The following is a 17145-nucleotide window of genomic DNA, read 5'->3' as shown; positions in this document are numbered from 1 at the left end:
CCAGAAACAGACCCGCCCATATATGGTCAACTGAGTTTCTGACAAAACTGCAAGGAGAATTCTAGGAGGAAATGTAAAATGAGGTCACGCTGCTGTAGGGGACAGTGAAAGTCTTAGCTGCTCAGTCACGTCCGATTCTTTGGACTGTAGCCCGCCTCGCTCCTCTGTCCATGGACTTCTCCAGGCAAGAATCCTGGAGTGGGTGGCCATTTCCTTCTCCAGGGGATCTTCCCGACCCAGGGACTGAACCTGCCCCTCTCGCACTGCAGGCAGATCCTTTACCAGCTGAGCCATGCAGGCGAGCCCCTTCCGACACGACTGGTGGTTTCCATAAGCAGGAAACGAGACGCGGGCAGGCACACAGGGAGGAGGCTGTGTGACCGGGGCGGCAGAGACGGGGTGACGTTTCTGGAAACCGGAGACCGCCAGTGAGCCCCCAGACCCCGGGGCAAAGCCTGGGCAGTTTCCCTCAGCCTCGGAGTGACCAGTCCTGCTGACACCTTGATTTTGGACTCTGACCTCTGCAACTGGAGACGATAAGCTTCTGTTGTTCATGCCCCCAGCCTGCTGTGTTATGCAGCCCAGGAAACCAACGTGAGGACCGATGCGAAGGAAACACAGGCTGTCTGCTGATGTGCAGGCTGCGTTTGGATGAGAAGTCCCTCTGGGAGGCTGTCGGAAAGTTCTCAACTGCTCAGCACCTCAAAGACCACCCAGAGGTGGTCTTCTGCACTTTCACCCCGGCCGGGACCTTCCCGCTGAGGGCTGACTGCCTGTCCCAAATCCGCTCTCACCATGGTCTGAGAGGTCAGCATTTTCCCTCCCCCAAACCACGCCTCTCATGGCAAATAGATGGGGAAACAGTGGAAACAATGACAGACTTTATTTTGGGGGGCTCCAAAATCACTGCAGATGGTGATTGCAGCCGTGAAATTAAAAAACGCTTCCTCCTTGGAAGAAAAGTTGTGACCAATCTAGACAGCATATTAAAAAGCAGAGACGTTACTTTGCCAACAAAGGTCCGTCTAGTCAAGGCTATGGTTTTTCCAGTGGTCATGTATGGATGTGAGAGCTGGACTGTGAAGAAAGCTGAGTGCCAAAGAATTGATGCTTTTGAACTGTGGTGTTGGAGAAGACTCTTGGAAGTCCCTTGGACTGCAAAAGGTCCAACCAGTCCATCCTAAAGGAGACCAGTCCTGGGTGTTCATTGGAAGGACTGATGCCAAAGATGAAACTGCAATACTTTGGCCACCTAATGTGAAGAGCTGCCTCATTTGAAAAGACCCTGATGCTGGGAAGGATTGAAGGCAGGAGGAGAAGGGGATGACAGAGGATGAGATGGCTGGATGGCATCACTGACTCGATGGACATGAGTTAGAGTGAACTCCGGGAGTTGGTGATGGACAGGGAGGCCTGGCGTGAGGCAGTCCATGGGGTCGCAAAGAGTCAGACACGACTGAGCAACTGAACTGACTGGCTAAACCACGCCTCTCCTCCTGGGAGGAAGCCCCGCCTCGTGCCCTCCTCCCCATCTCACCACCCAGGGCACAGGTCGGGTCCTCAGTGTCCCTCCCCCATAAGTCCTCCTCCACCCCACGCCCTGCGTCAGGCACCTGCCTCTCGCCTGGATGTCACAACAATGGGGGAACAGGTCTGCCTGCCCGGGTCCCTCTCCTCCAGACCAGCCTCCCAGCTAGCTGCTCGGGTCCGACATGGGGCTGGTCCGCAATTCCACTCTCCCACGTCCCGCATCCAAACCCGCAGCACATCCTGTCTGCTCTAACTTCACAGACGTAGCAGAGCCCACAGCTGCTGCCCCTCCCTGTCACCCAGGCCCTCCCCTGGAGCTCAGCTGCCTCACTGCAGTGAGCCCTGGCCCCCTTGCTGTTCCTGCCTCCCGCTGCCACGGGGCCTTTGCACAGTCCCTCTGAAGCATACTCTCCCCAGACACCCACCTGGTTCTCGCCCATCCCTTCTCAAGCCTTTACCCTAGGATTGTGGCATCACTGACCAGCCCCACTTCTGACCCTGCCCACCCCGCATGCCATTTCTCTCCCTCTCACTCATCACCTTTTCCTATCTTACAACACCTACTTGCGTTTTATAATTGTTGTTTAATTTCTGCTCCCTCCCACTAGTTTCAGGAACCTGGGGCTTTCTCTGTTTCATTAATCAGAATGTCCCCAGGACCCAGAACAGCAGCGCTGAGCCCCTAATAGGGCCGCAGTGCCTCACTGTTGAACATGTACGTGAAGGTCAAGCAAGACAGGCACAGCCTGGATCTGTCCTTAGGATCTGCTTGTTTTCTCTCTTTTAACCGACTAAGAGGAACTCTGCCCACGACCAGCCTTCTCCCTGCGCCCGTGGGGATGAGATGACCTATTTTACCTGCCAGGGAGGCCCTGCCAGCTCCCCCAGGTGCTTTCCGGAGGCCATCCTCCCCCGGGCAGGCCGGGTGGGGCTTTTTATGTTAGGACCCTGGTGGAGCTGCAGCCTGGCCCTGGAAGGCGGGGCATGCCCCACCGGGAGGGGCAGGCAGGATGGCACCTGTGCAGCTGTGGGACACCGGGAGGAAGGTGAGACTCAGGGGACGATACACAGGACCACCCCGAGGCGCTGGGCACAGGGGGACGCTCAGCCAGCGCAGACGTGCTGCCCCTCAAGGGAAGGGCTCCGGGCTGTGGAGGCTTGTGTGTCTAAGGCCCCGAGCCCCACACACCTGTGTCTACACCCCTTCCTCACGTCCCTGCTTCTCTGATCGCCAGTCTCCATCCTGGGGGCTATAGCTTCACAGCCTTCAAAAAGTAAAAGTGTTGGCGGCTCAGTCGTGTTGGACTCTTTACTACCGACCCCATGGACTGTAGCCCACCAGGCCCCTCTGTTCATGGCATTCTATAGGCAAGAATACGAGTGTGGGTCGCCATCTCTTCTCCAGGGAATATTCCCGACCCAGGCATCAAACCTGGGTCTCCCGCAATGCAGGCAGATTCTTTACCATGCCTTTAGAGGGGCTCCTAAATGCCTGGAGGTGGGGGCCACTGGAGCTGGAAGATCCAAGTAGGCTTGAAGGGACAGAGAACTAGGGTCTGCCCTTGAAAACCACCTGCCATTCAGCCTGCGTGTTCTGGAGCCAAACTCCAATCCTATTCGACTTGCCAGGGGCTCAGAGGAGCTTCACAGACATGTACAGTGGCTGGTGTGTCAGAGTGCTCCACCAATACCCAGGTGCCTGGCCCCAACCCAGAGGCTCTCTGTGCAGAGGAGGGTCCCTGCCCCAGCCTTCCCAGGGCCAAGGCTGGGTCCAAACCACAGGTAGCATTTAACGTCAAGGTCAGCAGGGCCCAGAACCCCTCTGCTATGGATGGAATGAATCACGTCCCGTAAAAGACAAGCTGAAGGCCTAAACTGGGACCTATGAGTGTGACCTTATTCTAGAAATATTAACAGGATGTTTGTAGATGTGTCTCTTGAGAAACCTGTATGCAGGTCAGGAAGCAACAGTTAGAACTGGACATGGAACAACAGACTGGTTCCAAATCGGGAAAGGAGTACGTCAAGGCTCTAACCCTGCTTATTTAACTCCTATGCAGAGTACAGCATAGTGTTGGAGAAGACTCTTGAGAGTCCCTTGGACTGCAAGGAGATCCACAGTCCATCCTAAAGAAAATCAGTCCTGGATATTCATTGGAAGGACTGATGCTGAAACTCCAATACTTTGGCCACCTGATGTGAGGAACTGACTCATTTGAAAAGACGCTGAAGCTGGGAACGATTGAAGGCAGGAGGAGAAGGGGACGACAGAGGAGGAGATGGTTGGATGGCATCACCGACTCAATGGACATGAGTTTGAGCAAACTCCAGGAGTTGGTGATGGACAGGGAGCCTGGTGTGCTGCAGTCCATGGGGTCACAAAGAGTTGGACCCGACTGAGTGATTAAACTGGCGGTAGATGTAACTGGTTAAGACAAGGTCGTGCTGGATCAGGGTGGGCCCAACCCTGATGATGAGTGTGCTTATAAGAAGAGGACATTTGGACAGAGACACAGACCCACAGGGAGAAGCCATGTGATGACAGAGGCTGGGGGGACAGCCACAGGCCAAGGACACCGAGGGTTACTGGCCATCCCTCAAGCCCAGAAACAGGCAAGGAAGGATCCCTCCCCCTGCCCTGGAGCTCAGCCTCCCGACACCTTGTTCTCAGACTCTGATGGTGCAAGTGGGGCAGGCATGGTCTCCTCCTCTGTCGCTACCGTGAAACCGAGGCCTCAAAGGGGACCCATGAGGGCAGGCCATCCTGGGTGTGGGGGCCGGCGGTGGTGTCAAGCTCTGTGGGAGATGCCGGGCCCCGCCCACTTTGGAGCCAGAGGTGCCACGCCCCGCCCCTCACCCCGCCCACATTGGAGCCGGGTCGCTGGGCCCCGCCCCTCGCTCTGCCCCTGCTCCTCCCACATCGAACATCTGTGGAATGAGGATCCCCCTCCGCAGCCCCTAAGTCCCGCGACGCGCCTTTCCAGGAGCGGGGCGAGTGAGCTGGCTGGTCCCTGGGAAAAGTGTTGGATGGTGCTGACCTGGGCTCGCTGGACTTACAGGTCCAGCTCCCCTCGAGGGCGCTGAAGATGCTCTGCAGGCCTCCTGGCACACATCACCCCTGCCCACCCTATCCCAGCCCCGTTCAGGAATTCCACTGCCCTGCTCTTGCTTGTAACTTTGCCTGGCTCACCCACGCGCCCACACCTGTTGGCTCAGGTATGAGTCCCGGCCTCCCATTCAGCTCCCGGGCAGCCCCCACTCACCTCCTGGCCACCCCAGGGCCTGGCTGTGGGGATGGGCTCTGCTTCCCTGCGGCTTTCTGATGAACTTGGGTGCTCTCCTGGGGGAGGTCCTGACCCCTGCCTTGGGCTGCCTGCCCACACCGCCTACCAGGAGGCTCACAAAGACCGAACTCAGGTAAAGCTGACCTCCACCATCTCAGAAGCAACAGTGGGCTTCCCCTCTTGGGAAGGGGCTGGCTGACTCAGGAGGCTCTCATGCCCCACCTCCTGGCCTCCTGGCCCTGCAGCAATGGCAGCACGTAACCACCTCTGGCTTCCTCTGCTGTGCCTCCTTCCTGGGTGCCACTGCTGGGTGCCCACCGCAGCCACTGCTGTGCTCAGGCCCCCTCCCCAGAGGGGCCTCCCAGAGGGCCCCCCCAGGCCACCCTGTGCGAAAGCACCCAGCAGCCCTCACCGAACCTCGCCCGCTTTTCTTTACTGCATAGAAACCGTTTCCGCCTGGCACCAGAAGGGGCACGAGTGTTTACACATCCGTGGTGTGTCCCCAGGACCCGAATATCCAGTCCTCATCCATCTCCGTCTCTGCTGAGCCCCGGCTCACAGCAGGGGCTGCAAACACAGGCAGGAAACACCCCCGCAGTATGGCCTGGCAGCACGGGAGTGTCACCCAGAAGAGGCAGGAAAGGCAGAGAGAAAGAGAGGTGGCCCTGGGTCGGGGTGGCGGGGGGCAACAGCATCAGGCGGGACAGAGGAAAGGGCTCAGAGGTCGGAGAAGCCAGCATCTCTGTGCTCAGAGATTCCAGAACACGGGCTGGGGAGCCCCACGGGGCTGGAGCCTGTGTCCCTCCGTGTGGGCAGAAGAGCGTGCACGTGTCACCGTGTACCTGGGGGCAGCTCCCCCCGCCCATACAGCAAGGCAGCCTCGAGGACTGATGGTGAAATGGAGGCCAGAGGGCCAGGCAAAGCGTGGACAAGTGGGCCCTGCTCCCGGTTCCCTCTCTCTCCTCACTGGTTCTCTGGGAAGCACGCCATCTGCAAGCTTCAGGCCCACCTCCTGTGGGTCCCCTCCCTGACCCTAGCTCAACACACGGGGCCTCACGCACAAAATGTCCCCCTCTCACCCCCCGATCCCATTGGGACCAGGCTTATTTCTAGTTAGGAAGAGAAAGTAAGTACCTTCCAGGGAAATGTTTTAAACAGATGGAATTTATAAAATATACAGCAAGTGCTGCCTTTCGTTGGATGGCGGGTGGTGGAGGAACGCTGGTCGTATCATTTCCAGCACTTTCTGCAGGGTGACATCAGAGCCGTGTGGAGCAACGCTGCTGGGGACAGGCCCGGGGCCACCACATCAGAGCCTGGTGCATCTGCTCAGCACACACCGACACCGGGCCCCCCGAAGTCCTCCTCCAGATGCCCGCTCAACAGAAATGCCCACTCTGCCCACTGCACAGTGTTGCTAAGAATGTACAAAGCAGCGATACTTGAATAACCCCGAACTGGAATACCCAACGCCAGCCCTCGGCGATGAGGACACTCTGGCAGCTGGCACAGGGGAGAGTACCAGGCGGTAAGGCCCAGGAACCACAGGGCGGGGTCTTGTCCAGAGGGTGAAAGCAGCGGACACACCACCCCACCCCACTGATGCAGATTCAGGGAAACTGATCAAAGGTGAAGAAAATCAGAAAAGCGATTGCTCTGGTTGAGGGGCGATGGGTGTGGTTTACACACATGTGTGTGTATGCTGCTGCTGCTAAGTCACTTCAGTCGTGTCCGACTCTGTGCAACCCCATAGACGGCAGCCTACCAGGCTCCCCCATCCCTGGGATTCTCCAGGCAAGAACACTGGAGTGGGTTGCCATTTCCTTCTCCAATACATGAAAGTGAAAAGTGAAAGTGAAGTCGCTCAGTCGTGTCCGACTCTTAGCGACCCCATGGGCTGCAGCCTACCAGGCTCCTCTATCCATGGGATTTTCCAGGCAAGAGTGCTGGAGTTGGGGTGCCATTGCCTTCTCCAGTGTGTGTGTGCTAGAATAGGCCAAATTGCACAGTTACAGCATGTACATTTTACTACATGTAAATTTTATGTCAAAAGGGTAAAGATAAGTGTGTGCAAATGCAGAAGTCTAGCTGGAAAGTTTTGCTTTTCACGGTGGTAGGAGTTAAGAGTTCTTTTTTATCTTTCTTTTTTAAAATATGTATTTATTTGGCTGCACTGGGTCTTAGTCGCGGCACACAGCATCTTTGGCTGCAGCGTGTGAAGTCTTAGTTGCAGCATATGAGATCCAATTCCCTGACCAGGGAATCCAGGCCCCTGCATTGGAAGCATGCAGTCTTAGCCACTGGACGACCAGGGAAGTCCCAGGATTAGGCATTCTGAGACTACTGCTTTTTTCTATTTTAGAATTCAGCAAATGAGTCAGTATATTAAGGATAATGGGACCCAGACTCCTGACTATTGGGCGGGAGAGTTAAGAATTTGGAAAGGAAGAAAACTAGAATGTTGTCCAAAGTGTTGTTGCCTAAGGATCAAAGTGAACTCATTGTCTGATGAAGACATACGGTGAACGGATGACGGTTGCAAGTACACATGTGTTTACATGTATGTACATGTCTGTCTTCATACCTACAAATGTCTGTGTCTCCATTTCTATGTGAACACATCCTTCCTCCATCACCCGCATCAGTAAGAGGTAAGGTATTCACTGCTCTGTTCACCAAGGCAGCCGTAATGACACCACAGTTTCAATGAGCACATCTATGCCTGGATCTTGGTTTCTAAATACTATCTTCCATCAACCAGACTGGTTCCAGGGTTGGTTCAAGGAATGCACAAGATAAGCCTGGAGCAAGTCTTTGTTTAAAAGCAGAGAAGCACTCTAAGTATGGTGGACACATGTCAGAGACACACAGGCCAGCTCAAAGGGCCCCACTGAGCTGATGTGAAGCCGTTTAGGCGTCAGAGCAATTGTAGGCATGGACTCAGTTCAGTTCCATTTAGTCCCTCAGTCGTGTCTCAGTCTTTGGGCTGCAGCACCCTCTTCCAACAACACACAATAGCAAACACCGTCTTCCAACAACACAAGAGAAGACTCTACACACGGACATCACCAGATAGCCAACACTGAAATCAGACTGATTATATTCTTTGCAGCCAAAGATGGAGAAGCTCTATACAGTCAACAAAAACAAGACCGGGAGCTGACTGTGGCTCAGACCATGGACTCTTTATTGCCAAATTCAGACTTAAATTGAAGAAAGTGGGGAAAACCACTAGACTGTTCAGGTATGACCTAAATCAAATCCCTTACAATTATACAGTGGAAGTGAGAAATAGATTTAAGGTATTAGATCTGATAAGACAGAGTGCCTGATGAACTATGGACGGAGGTCCATGACATTGTACAGGAGACAGGGAGCAAGACCATCCCCAAGAAATAGAAATGCAAAAAAGGCCTGGACTACAATCTGTTAAATAAAATAAGCATTCACAAGGATGCTGTGCCCCACCCTCCCCACCTGGGGCACAGAGGGGTCCTGCCATGTCTGAGCACGAGGGAACCTGGGCAGACCCAAGGGGAGAGCATCCTACAAGTAACCCGCCGGGACTCCAGTGTCAAGAAAAACACCAAAAGGTGACCGAGGAGCCATGGCAAGCGCACATAGCCCCTGACCCTGGAGCTGGGACCAGGAAGTGAATCGTGGTCAGAGGGCAGCCCTGAGGCCTCTTCACAGTCCGAGCAAGGGCTGCGGGTTAAACAGTGGGATTGTATCAACATCACAGCCCTGGATGCTGACAGATGCACTGTGATTGTCTGAGAGGACATCCTTGTCCTCCGGAAACACCCTGGAGTAGCTGCGGTAAAGGGACATGACATCACTATACTCTCAACAGGTTAGGACACAAGTGTCTGTGAATACAAACACAGGTGGATGGATGGGTCGACGAGAGGGAAGCGGGGAGGGGAACCACAAAGCGAATCGGGCCAAGGTGCCCGAGTGACCGCCGGCCGGGAGCTCCCTGCTCTGTTTCTGCACTGGTCCTCTAAGTTTGAAATTATATCAAAATAAAACATAACCTCTCCCAGACAAAACAGACGTGGAGCAACCAGAACTCTTTGAGCCCTGTTGAGGGCAGTGGGCACAACCACAGTGGAAATCTGTCTTGTTGGCTTTTACTGGACGTCTGCCATCCAAGCCCTGCAATTCCGCTTCCAGTGAAAACCCAGCAGAGATGTGGCTACATACGCATCCCTAGATGGGCCCAGAAGTGTCCACGCCTGCCCCAAACTAACTGGACGTGATTCAAATGCTCACGAGGGTAGAATAGATTAGTAAAATGTGAATTCACCCTACGGATTCTGCACAGAAATGAGGACCCACCCAGCAGCCCAAACGGAGCTCACAGGCCCAATACCACACCAAAGAAGCCGGAGACGAAACAGTCAGGGTTCCCGGCAGTGGGCGGGGCAGGGGTGGCTGGAAGGTGTGCTGGGGCTGCCCAGAATCATGGACATTGTCTGGGCCTGGGCACTTGCTTAGTCTGTGGATCTTCCCTGAGCTGAACACTTATAATCTGTGCCTTTTCCTGTATGCATTAAATATTTTAATAAGAAATTTGGCAGTCCAGTGCTCAGAACTCTATGCCTCTCACTGCTGTGGGCCTAAATTCAATCCCTAGTTAGAGAATTAAGGTCTCACAAGTCACGCGGCTTGGTAAAATAATGAAATAAATAATTTAAAAAATATTAGAAAGTCCAAGAGAAAAGTCTCCAATGGCATCTCCAGCTCGATGGACATGAGTGTGTGTAAGCCCCGGAAGTTGCTGATGGACAGGGAAGCCTGGCGTGCTGCCATCATTGGGGTTGCAAACAGTCAGACACGACTGAGCAACTGAACTGACTGAGTGACTGACTGATGTATTTTTCTATAAAATAAAATCAAATTCGTGTTTCGTCAGTGGGGAGAGATTTCTGGGCCTCTGGGCAGTGTGGTGCCTGGGGAAGGAGACCGTGAGAGCGGCCGGGAAGGCCGAGCAGGAGGCCTGGGGCTGCCTGGCTGGGGCCCTGGCGCAGAGCGGCGGGGCAGGGCCTCCTGCTTGCTGGCCTGGTGCCCACAGTCCTCGTAGGATGCGAGTGGGTGCTTAGGAATCTCAGGCGGTGCGCTCAGTGAGGAGCAGGCATGTGGAAAGGGTGTTGAAGTGAGCCAACCCCTGCCTGCCCCAGGCACCTCAAGATGGGACACCCATGTCTCCAGTCCCCACTTTGCAAGTGAGACTCAGGAGCCGGGCATACGAGCGCCCAGGCTCACTGCAACCCAACGGCTGTCCCTCCTCTGGTCCAGAGGGTCCGCAGTCCTCGGGCCGGTGTGAAGAGCTCAGCAAGTCCTGTTCTCCATGTGCCCTTCCCAACCCCGGGGCCGGAGGAGGTGGATGGAGCCACCCCGGCCACATTCCTCCACGAGGTGGCTGCAATCTCAGGCCCCAAGGCCTGACCCACATAGGTGGGGGTGCGGACTGCCCCTCTGAACCTGAGAGACAGCACCACGCAGGGGGCTTACACCCTCCGACGGGAGCAGGCGACTCCAGGGGAGCCCCCTGCCCTTGGGCCCCCGACCCGTCCACGCCTGCGTGGGAGGGCCCCGTGGGAGCCATGAGCCAAGTGGAAAGAAGGCCAAAGGCGAGGCTGGCTGTGGAATCCTCCTTTTAATGAACCGGCTCCAGCTCGGGAAGCCTGGGTGTGCCTGACATCTGATCTACTCGACTGATAACTCATTTAAAAACTAAGCAACAATAACAAGAAGATTACGAGTGACACAGAAATGAAACAAATTCCTCCTGTGTAGGGTGCTTTCAACCAACACTTTCATATCTAGGGTGGGCCAGCCCACACTCAGCCAAGTTTCTAGACCTGTCCCTGGCGGCTGTCTCAGGAGGCCGGCGGGCACTCGCATCACAGATGAAGACAGGAGGGGCCCTTATGTGGCACTGCCGGCCAGGGCCAGGAGCGGAGCCAGCCCGGCGAGCCATTTCAAGGCCAGATGTAGGAAACAGAGCTTCTGTGGTTGCCCAGTCATTAAAGTCACTTCATCTCTGGCATTAAAAGGACAGAATGCCTGTGCCTCCCCCAGGGGGACAAAAATCCCCCTGAGAGTCTCTCATTCTGCGCTTCCCTGGTGCTCAGACAATAAAGAACCTGCCTGCTGTGTGGGAGACCTGGGTTCGACCCCTGGTCTGGGAAGACGCCCTGGAGAAGGGAATGGTTACCTACACCAGTATTCTTGCCTGGAAATTTCCATGGAGAGGAGGATACCGTCCAGGGGTCGCAAAGAGTTGGACACAACTGAGCAAGTCTCACGAACAGGCATCAAAGGCTCTCTTTCTAGGAGGGGACCCACAGCAGAGGACACCAGAGTCGGGGCATGAGCCGTGGGGAAGGGGGCCGACGGGCTTCCAGGAAAGAGGTGGCTGAGTTGTGCTTTACTGAAGACTGAGCTGGGTTGTGAAAGCCGAGTGAGAGTTTATCCAGTGGGTGGGGGGAGAGGGACGAACGGTGCTCCAGGGAGAAGCGACCTGCACGTATTGCAGAGAACCAGGGAACAACCGGGTGATGAGTCAGGCTGCGGAGGAGCCTGGAGGGCGGGGCTGCCCACCAGGCGTGCCCGGGGCTTTATAGCAGCGGCGGGGTGGCCGCGCGCGCAGTGGAGCTGGCCCTGTGACGGCTAGGCATGCTCTGCCCACTGCTGCTTCTGTCGGGCGTGCTGTGCACTGCCCTGGCCGGCTCCATCTCTGGCCCCAAGGAGTGCACCAAGGGCCCGGCCGTGTGGTGTCGGGACCTGCAGGCGGCGACGAGATGCGGGGCGGTCCGGCACTGCCGCGTTGCGGTCTGGAGCCAGCCCACCACCAGGTCCCTGCCCTGTGACTTGTGCCTGGACGTGGCAGCCACTGCCAGCAACAGGCTGAACCCCGAGGCCACCGAGACCGATGTCCTGGGTGCAGTGATGAAGACCTGTGAGTGGCTTCCCAGCCAGGAGTCTTCGGTCAAATGCAAAGGGATGGTGGATGCCCACTACTCAGCCGTCCTGAGCATGCTTGGCGGGGACCTGGGCAGTGCCCCAGGACAGGTATGCACGGCTCTCACCCTCTGCCAGCCGCTGCAGAGGCACCCGGCCACCCCAAGGCCACTCTCCGAGGAGGACATATACGATGTGGTGGCCCCATTCGTGGCCAATGGCCTCCTCAGCTCCCGCCGTCAGCAGATTCCCACGGGCACTGTGTGCCAGGACTGTGTCCGGCTGGTCACCCGGCTCCAGGGTGCCTTTGGGCCCGACCCGTCCAGCCTGGCACAGGTGACCACACGGGAACAGTGTGAGTCCCTGGGGCCAGGCCTGGCTTTCCTTTGCAAGAACTACATCCACCAGCTTTTTGCTCCTGCTGAGCAAACACTGAGGTTCATGCTGCCCAGCGAGATCTGCAGGAAGGAGGGCTTCTGTGAGGAGCGGCGGGGACCCCCCCACTCAGCTCACGTGGCTGCCGTGGATGGAGTCCCTGCCCTGGAGCTGGCGTCTCCGTGGAAGAAGAGCGAGGTGCAGATGCAGGGTCCCGTGGCCTGTGACGTGTGTATGCAGGTGGTGCAGAGGCTGGACCACTGGCTGGAAAGCAGCAGCAGCAGGACCCTCATCAGCCAGGCCCTGGAGCGTGTGTGCTCCGTGCTGCCCCCTCCCGTGGTCCGGGAGTGCATCAAGCTGGTGGATACCTACATCCCCACCCTGGTGGACGTCCTGAGCAGACTCGCCCCAGAAAAGATGTGCACGGTCATCCGACTGTGCAGGGGATGGAGGCGGGCCCGGGCGGTCCACGAGGGCCCCACGAACCCGCCCCCTGGCCTCCTGGACAAGGACAGTCTCTGCAGGGGGTGCCAGCGGCTGTTTGGTCTGTCCGTCCATAACCTGGAGCAGAAGAGCACCGAGCGCCGCGTCCTGCGGGCCTTCAAGCTCGCCTGCGGCATCCTGCCCCTGCCCTTCGTGATGCAGTGCGGCCGCTTCGTGAGCGAGTACCAGCCCGTGCTCATGGAGACCCTCAGGGACATGATGGACCCCACCACCCTCTGCACGAAGTTGCGCGCTTGCCACGACCCCAGGGACACGCTGCTGGGCACCGACCAGTGCGTCCTGGGCCCAAGCTTCTGGTGCCAGAGCCGGGAGGCAGCCCAGATGTGCGACACGGTGGAGCACTGCCAGCGCCGCGTGTGGAAGGAGGCGCCCTCGCAAGCCGAGAGCGTGGGCGACAGCGGCTGCCCGAGCCAGGATGCCCCTTCCCTCGAGAGGCCCGCCTCTCCTTGATTCCCACAGGGTCCCCGCAAGGCGGGCACTGCCCCCACGTCCCAAGTGAGAACTGAGACTCCCAGTGAGGAGGCTGGAAAGGACCTGTGCTCCGTCCTGACCCCAGGCCCGAGGCTGTGCCTTTGCCCACACCGCGAGTGGACTGGAACCGCCTGCTTCACTATCGCCACCAGCCGCCCGCCCTGACTCTCCATCGCTGCGCTGTTGCTGATGGGGTGGGGGGGTCTGGCAGTGGCCTCTGGTGCCCCCGCTACACTTTGCCGATGGGGTGCAGGCTGGGGTGAGCAGTGGCAGGGCAGAGGGCAGGTGGGGAGGGGCCGTGACAGCTGTTGGGGAGGGGGCAGTAGGTCTTATCCCCTGGCCATCATCTGTTCAGGCTACAGCTGCTCAACCTTGGCATCCTGGCGGTGGCCTCAAAGGCATATATGACGTGTTGAGCGTCTCTCTGGGAAGGAGGCTGGGGTTTTGACTAAATGCCCCGAGGGGTTCTTGGGCTCAGCGCAGTCCTTCTGATGCCCTCTGCCCCCTCCCACCACAGGAGCCTCTCCCTGCCCCCCAGACTCTAGGCTGCAGGGAAACCTGTGCTGCGTTCCAGGTGAGGAGAGGAAAACGTGCTGTAAAAGAGCCCAGTGGGTTGCAGGATGGTGGGCAGATCCTCCACCTGTCGGAGCCTCAGTTTTCTAATCTGTAGAATAGGGCTGATAACACCTGTCTCATGCGGATGCTGAGACCATTAGAGGAGATGTCCCTGAGTTTCTTCCTATGAAAGGACCAGCATCCACCTATCTGCTGGAGCCAGCAAGACCCAGCTTTAGGGTCCCCAGCAGAATCTGGCAGTGCAGATATTGAGTAAACCGCAAGCTTCCTCCCAGTGGGATTTGCTGTCTTCTCATTCTCCTGAGGCCCTGGCACGCGCTGCAGTAGCACCCTCTTCTTTCCAGCCTCGCCCCGGCATTCCCCTCCTCCAGGAAGCCTTCCTGAGGCTCTCAGCCCAGTGCAGGCACCCTCTGTGGTTACTCCTCATGCCATATTGTCATCATCGCCCCCCTAGCACACAGTAGGTGCTGAAACATTAGTGGGTCACACACACGAGTGTTTCAGTGGAGGCTGGGCCTTTCAGATGAATCCCTCTGGAGGAAGAGAAGTGCCCAGGCCTGGGTTACAGGAGACCTGAGTGGGTGCTGTTTTCTGAGAAGCCACACCTGAGCGCTTGGGTAAGTGTCCTGGGCCCCACCATCACCGCAGGGAGACAGGTGCACCCAGCCTGAGTTTCCAGCCTCCTCGGTGCTGGCGTCTGTAGGCTGTGGCTGGGCCCACTGGTCAGCCCTGTCCAAGGTGGCAAGGGCGCCAGCCCACGACCTGAAGGCCTGGATGTGAGCAGAGGAAGGCAGGCCTGGCCAGATTCCGCGACACAGATGCCTGTGATGGACGGACTTGCAGATTATGGGACTGGGCTCAGACCGCATCTCCGGGAACAGCCCCGGGGACTGTCGGTCTGCGCGCACCTGTCCCCTCAATGGGACAGGGTGGGCTGTGGCCCCTCCTCTGGCCTGTCTGGGGGACACCTGCTCACAACAGTGAGACAGATCTCAGCTTCCTGGGACGTCACTGCTCACACACGAGCAGCCAGGAGGGAGTGAGCACCTCGTCTCACAGGTGCCCCATCCATGCAGAGCCGAGGTGCCCTCCCATCACTTCCCCCAGCCCAAAGCGACCTGCAGCAGGCAGGTCAGTGAGGGGGCTCCACGTGCCCCTCCCCCAGACCTGGGAACCACCTGCCCCCACCCGCCCACTTCAGACCTGTGGCTGCACATCAGCCCGGCCATGCACCTGGGCAAGGTGGTCATCCAAGGACACTGACCGCTGACCACCCCCTGAGGGCTTCCCACCTGCCCCAGGAGCTCTGCCTGGCTTCACTCCTCACCCTCCACAACCACCCTGAGGGAGGCACCATTATCACAGCATTTCATAGAGGTTCAGTAATTGGCCCGAGGTCACACAGTTAGGACACAGTGAAGCCAGGAGTCCAGCCCAGGCAAGAAGGGGCTCCAGGGCCCGTGTTCCTGACCCTCACCCCTGCTGGTGGAGTTCAAGGCCTGACTCCAGCGCTCCATGGCCTCTGCCTCAGTTTCCCATTCCTGAATGGATGCCCCACCCCCTGGGTCCTCAGTAGGACCACTGTATGAGAAGGGCCTGCTCAGCAGACACACGGTCAAGGAAGGGGCTCTGCAGGCCTCCTCCCCCACAGGCCCTCCCTTCTGCGCTTCCAGGCTGCCTCCTACACCGTGTCTCACCGTTTTCATTTTGCATATCTTCCTCCTAAGACGTGCACTGAGGTTTCTCGGTCGGATATGGCTGATTTGTTTTCCCCGAGTGAGTGTCTTAACCACTGTCTGTTGCTGTTTCCTTATCATTTCCCACATCAAATTCCTTTTCGATTAGAAAGCTGGCGGGGAAGGGGGGCGCTAAATTAGCTGATTGCAGCTGCTGAGGCCGTGAGAGCAAGCATGCAGGGGCGCCGGGACACCCGGCCCCAGGGAGCCCGCGAAGGTCTCCACCGGGCAGGGACAGAGGGCTTGGGGAGCACTTGCTTAGCACGGGGGCCTGTGACTCCACCGTCATCCTCAGACCTCTCAGTGGGTGTGTCGCAGACTTGTGTCTGCGTACACACTCGCTTCTGCACAGACGGTTTGCACAGAGCCAGAGTCTGCCGGGCCAACCCCATATCTGGGGAGGGTAGCGGGGAGGACTGGGAGCAGGTCTGCCCTTCATGCTCCTCCCTCTGCCTTGATCTCTTTGTCTGGGAAATGGGCCACTAACCCCCCAAACGAATCCCAACAGTGGAAGTGCTTTCCAAGCCAACCCCCTGGATGGCTGCGACCAGTGCAATAGACGCCCCACCAGCGTCCTGCTTCCTCCATGGGCCTGCCCCTCTCGGTCCTGCCCCTCTTGGTCCATCTGCATCACAGCCTCTCAGGCCTCTGCGAGGGTCCCTCCCTCCTGCGGACTTCTGTCCCCCTGTTGCCTCCCTGCCAGCATCTGTACTCACCCCACCTCGATCAGTTCAGTTCAGTTCAGTTCAGTTGCCCAGTCATGTCCAACTGTTTGCGACCCCAGGGACTGCAGCACACCAGGCCTCCCTGTCCATCACCAACTCCTGGAGCTTGCTCAAACTCATGTCCATCAAGTCGGTGGTGCCATCCAACCATCTCATGCTCTGTTGTCCCCTTCTCCTCCCGCCTTCAATCTTTCCCAGCATCAGGGTCTTCCTCGATGGTCACCCTCAAAGGCAGCCCAGCCCCTGAACCATGGGCATGCTCCAGCTCCTGGACTGGAGCCCCACTCGGACACTCTGGGCCCATCCCTCCCTCGCAGGAACTCAAGAGTGGCGGTGGGGGGTGGGCCGGGGGCAGGAGCAACCCTGAATTGAGTCAGCATCAGTTCCGTTTCATCCCCCCCGGGTCCTAATGCTGCCGACCCATGGATGTAACAGACGCCCAGCCCAGCAGGCTCAAATCTCTGTGGCCCAGAGAGGGACTGCATCTTGCCTGGGTCCTGTCGTGGGGGTTCGGGCCCCCAAGCTTAGGCTTCAGCTGCTTTTAGAGTCTGGCTTTGATGCAGCTAAAGGCGTGAGAAACAGCTGCATCCGGTCCCTCCAAGGCCCCAACTTACAGGAGGGTCTGCGCTTCCCTCCCCAGGAGGCCCCTAAGTACGGCTTCATGCCCCCCTGCACTGACACCGTTACCCGGGACACTGCCCTGGAAGCTCAGCCTTAGGTCTGAGAGGCTCACCTCTGGACCCCGCGATGCTCCAGACCCAGGCGCTAGTGCAGGGGCCCTGCTGGTGGCAGGTGGGGCCCATCATGCCAGGCCCAGCAGTGACCCGACCTCCTGCCACCATGGGCACCTCCCTGTCTGGATGGTCCAGCTTCCAGGGACCGAAGCCACCACCCCCGGGAAGGCTCAGGAATAATAGGCTCGACCTGGGGCTCTCTGCCTGAGACAGACTGGGCCCTGATCCCCAGCAGCAGCCC

At 57.8% G+C, this 17145-nt stretch overlaps 2 protein-coding genes across 2 annotated transcripts in view; one reads left to right on the top strand and one right to left on the bottom strand.

Annotated features, from left to right (window-relative positions):
- The window catches only part of SORCS2 (sortilin related VPS10 domain containing receptor 2), a gene marked incomplete in the record, with an annotated part of 482914 nt that overhangs the window by 258654 nt on the left and 207115 nt on the right, over positions 1-17145 (bottom strand).
- Positions 11453-15459, top strand: PSAPL1 (prosaposin-like 1). Its single transcript, XM_018049775.1, has one exon. The coding sequence runs from the start codon at positions 11499-11501 to the stop codon at positions 13110-13112; it is 1614 nt and encodes a 537-aa protein (XP_017905264.1). The 5' UTR covers positions 11453-11498; the 3' UTR covers positions 13113-15459.

The sequence above is a fragment of the Capra hircus genome, chromosome 6 (assembly GCF_001704415.2).
Source record: "Capra hircus breed San Clemente chromosome 6, ASM170441v1, whole genome shotgun sequence".
Lineage (NCBI taxonomy): Eukaryota > Metazoa > Chordata > Mammalia > Artiodactyla > Bovidae > Capra > Capra hircus.
This window is presented reverse-complemented; position numbering and strand designations above follow the sequence as displayed.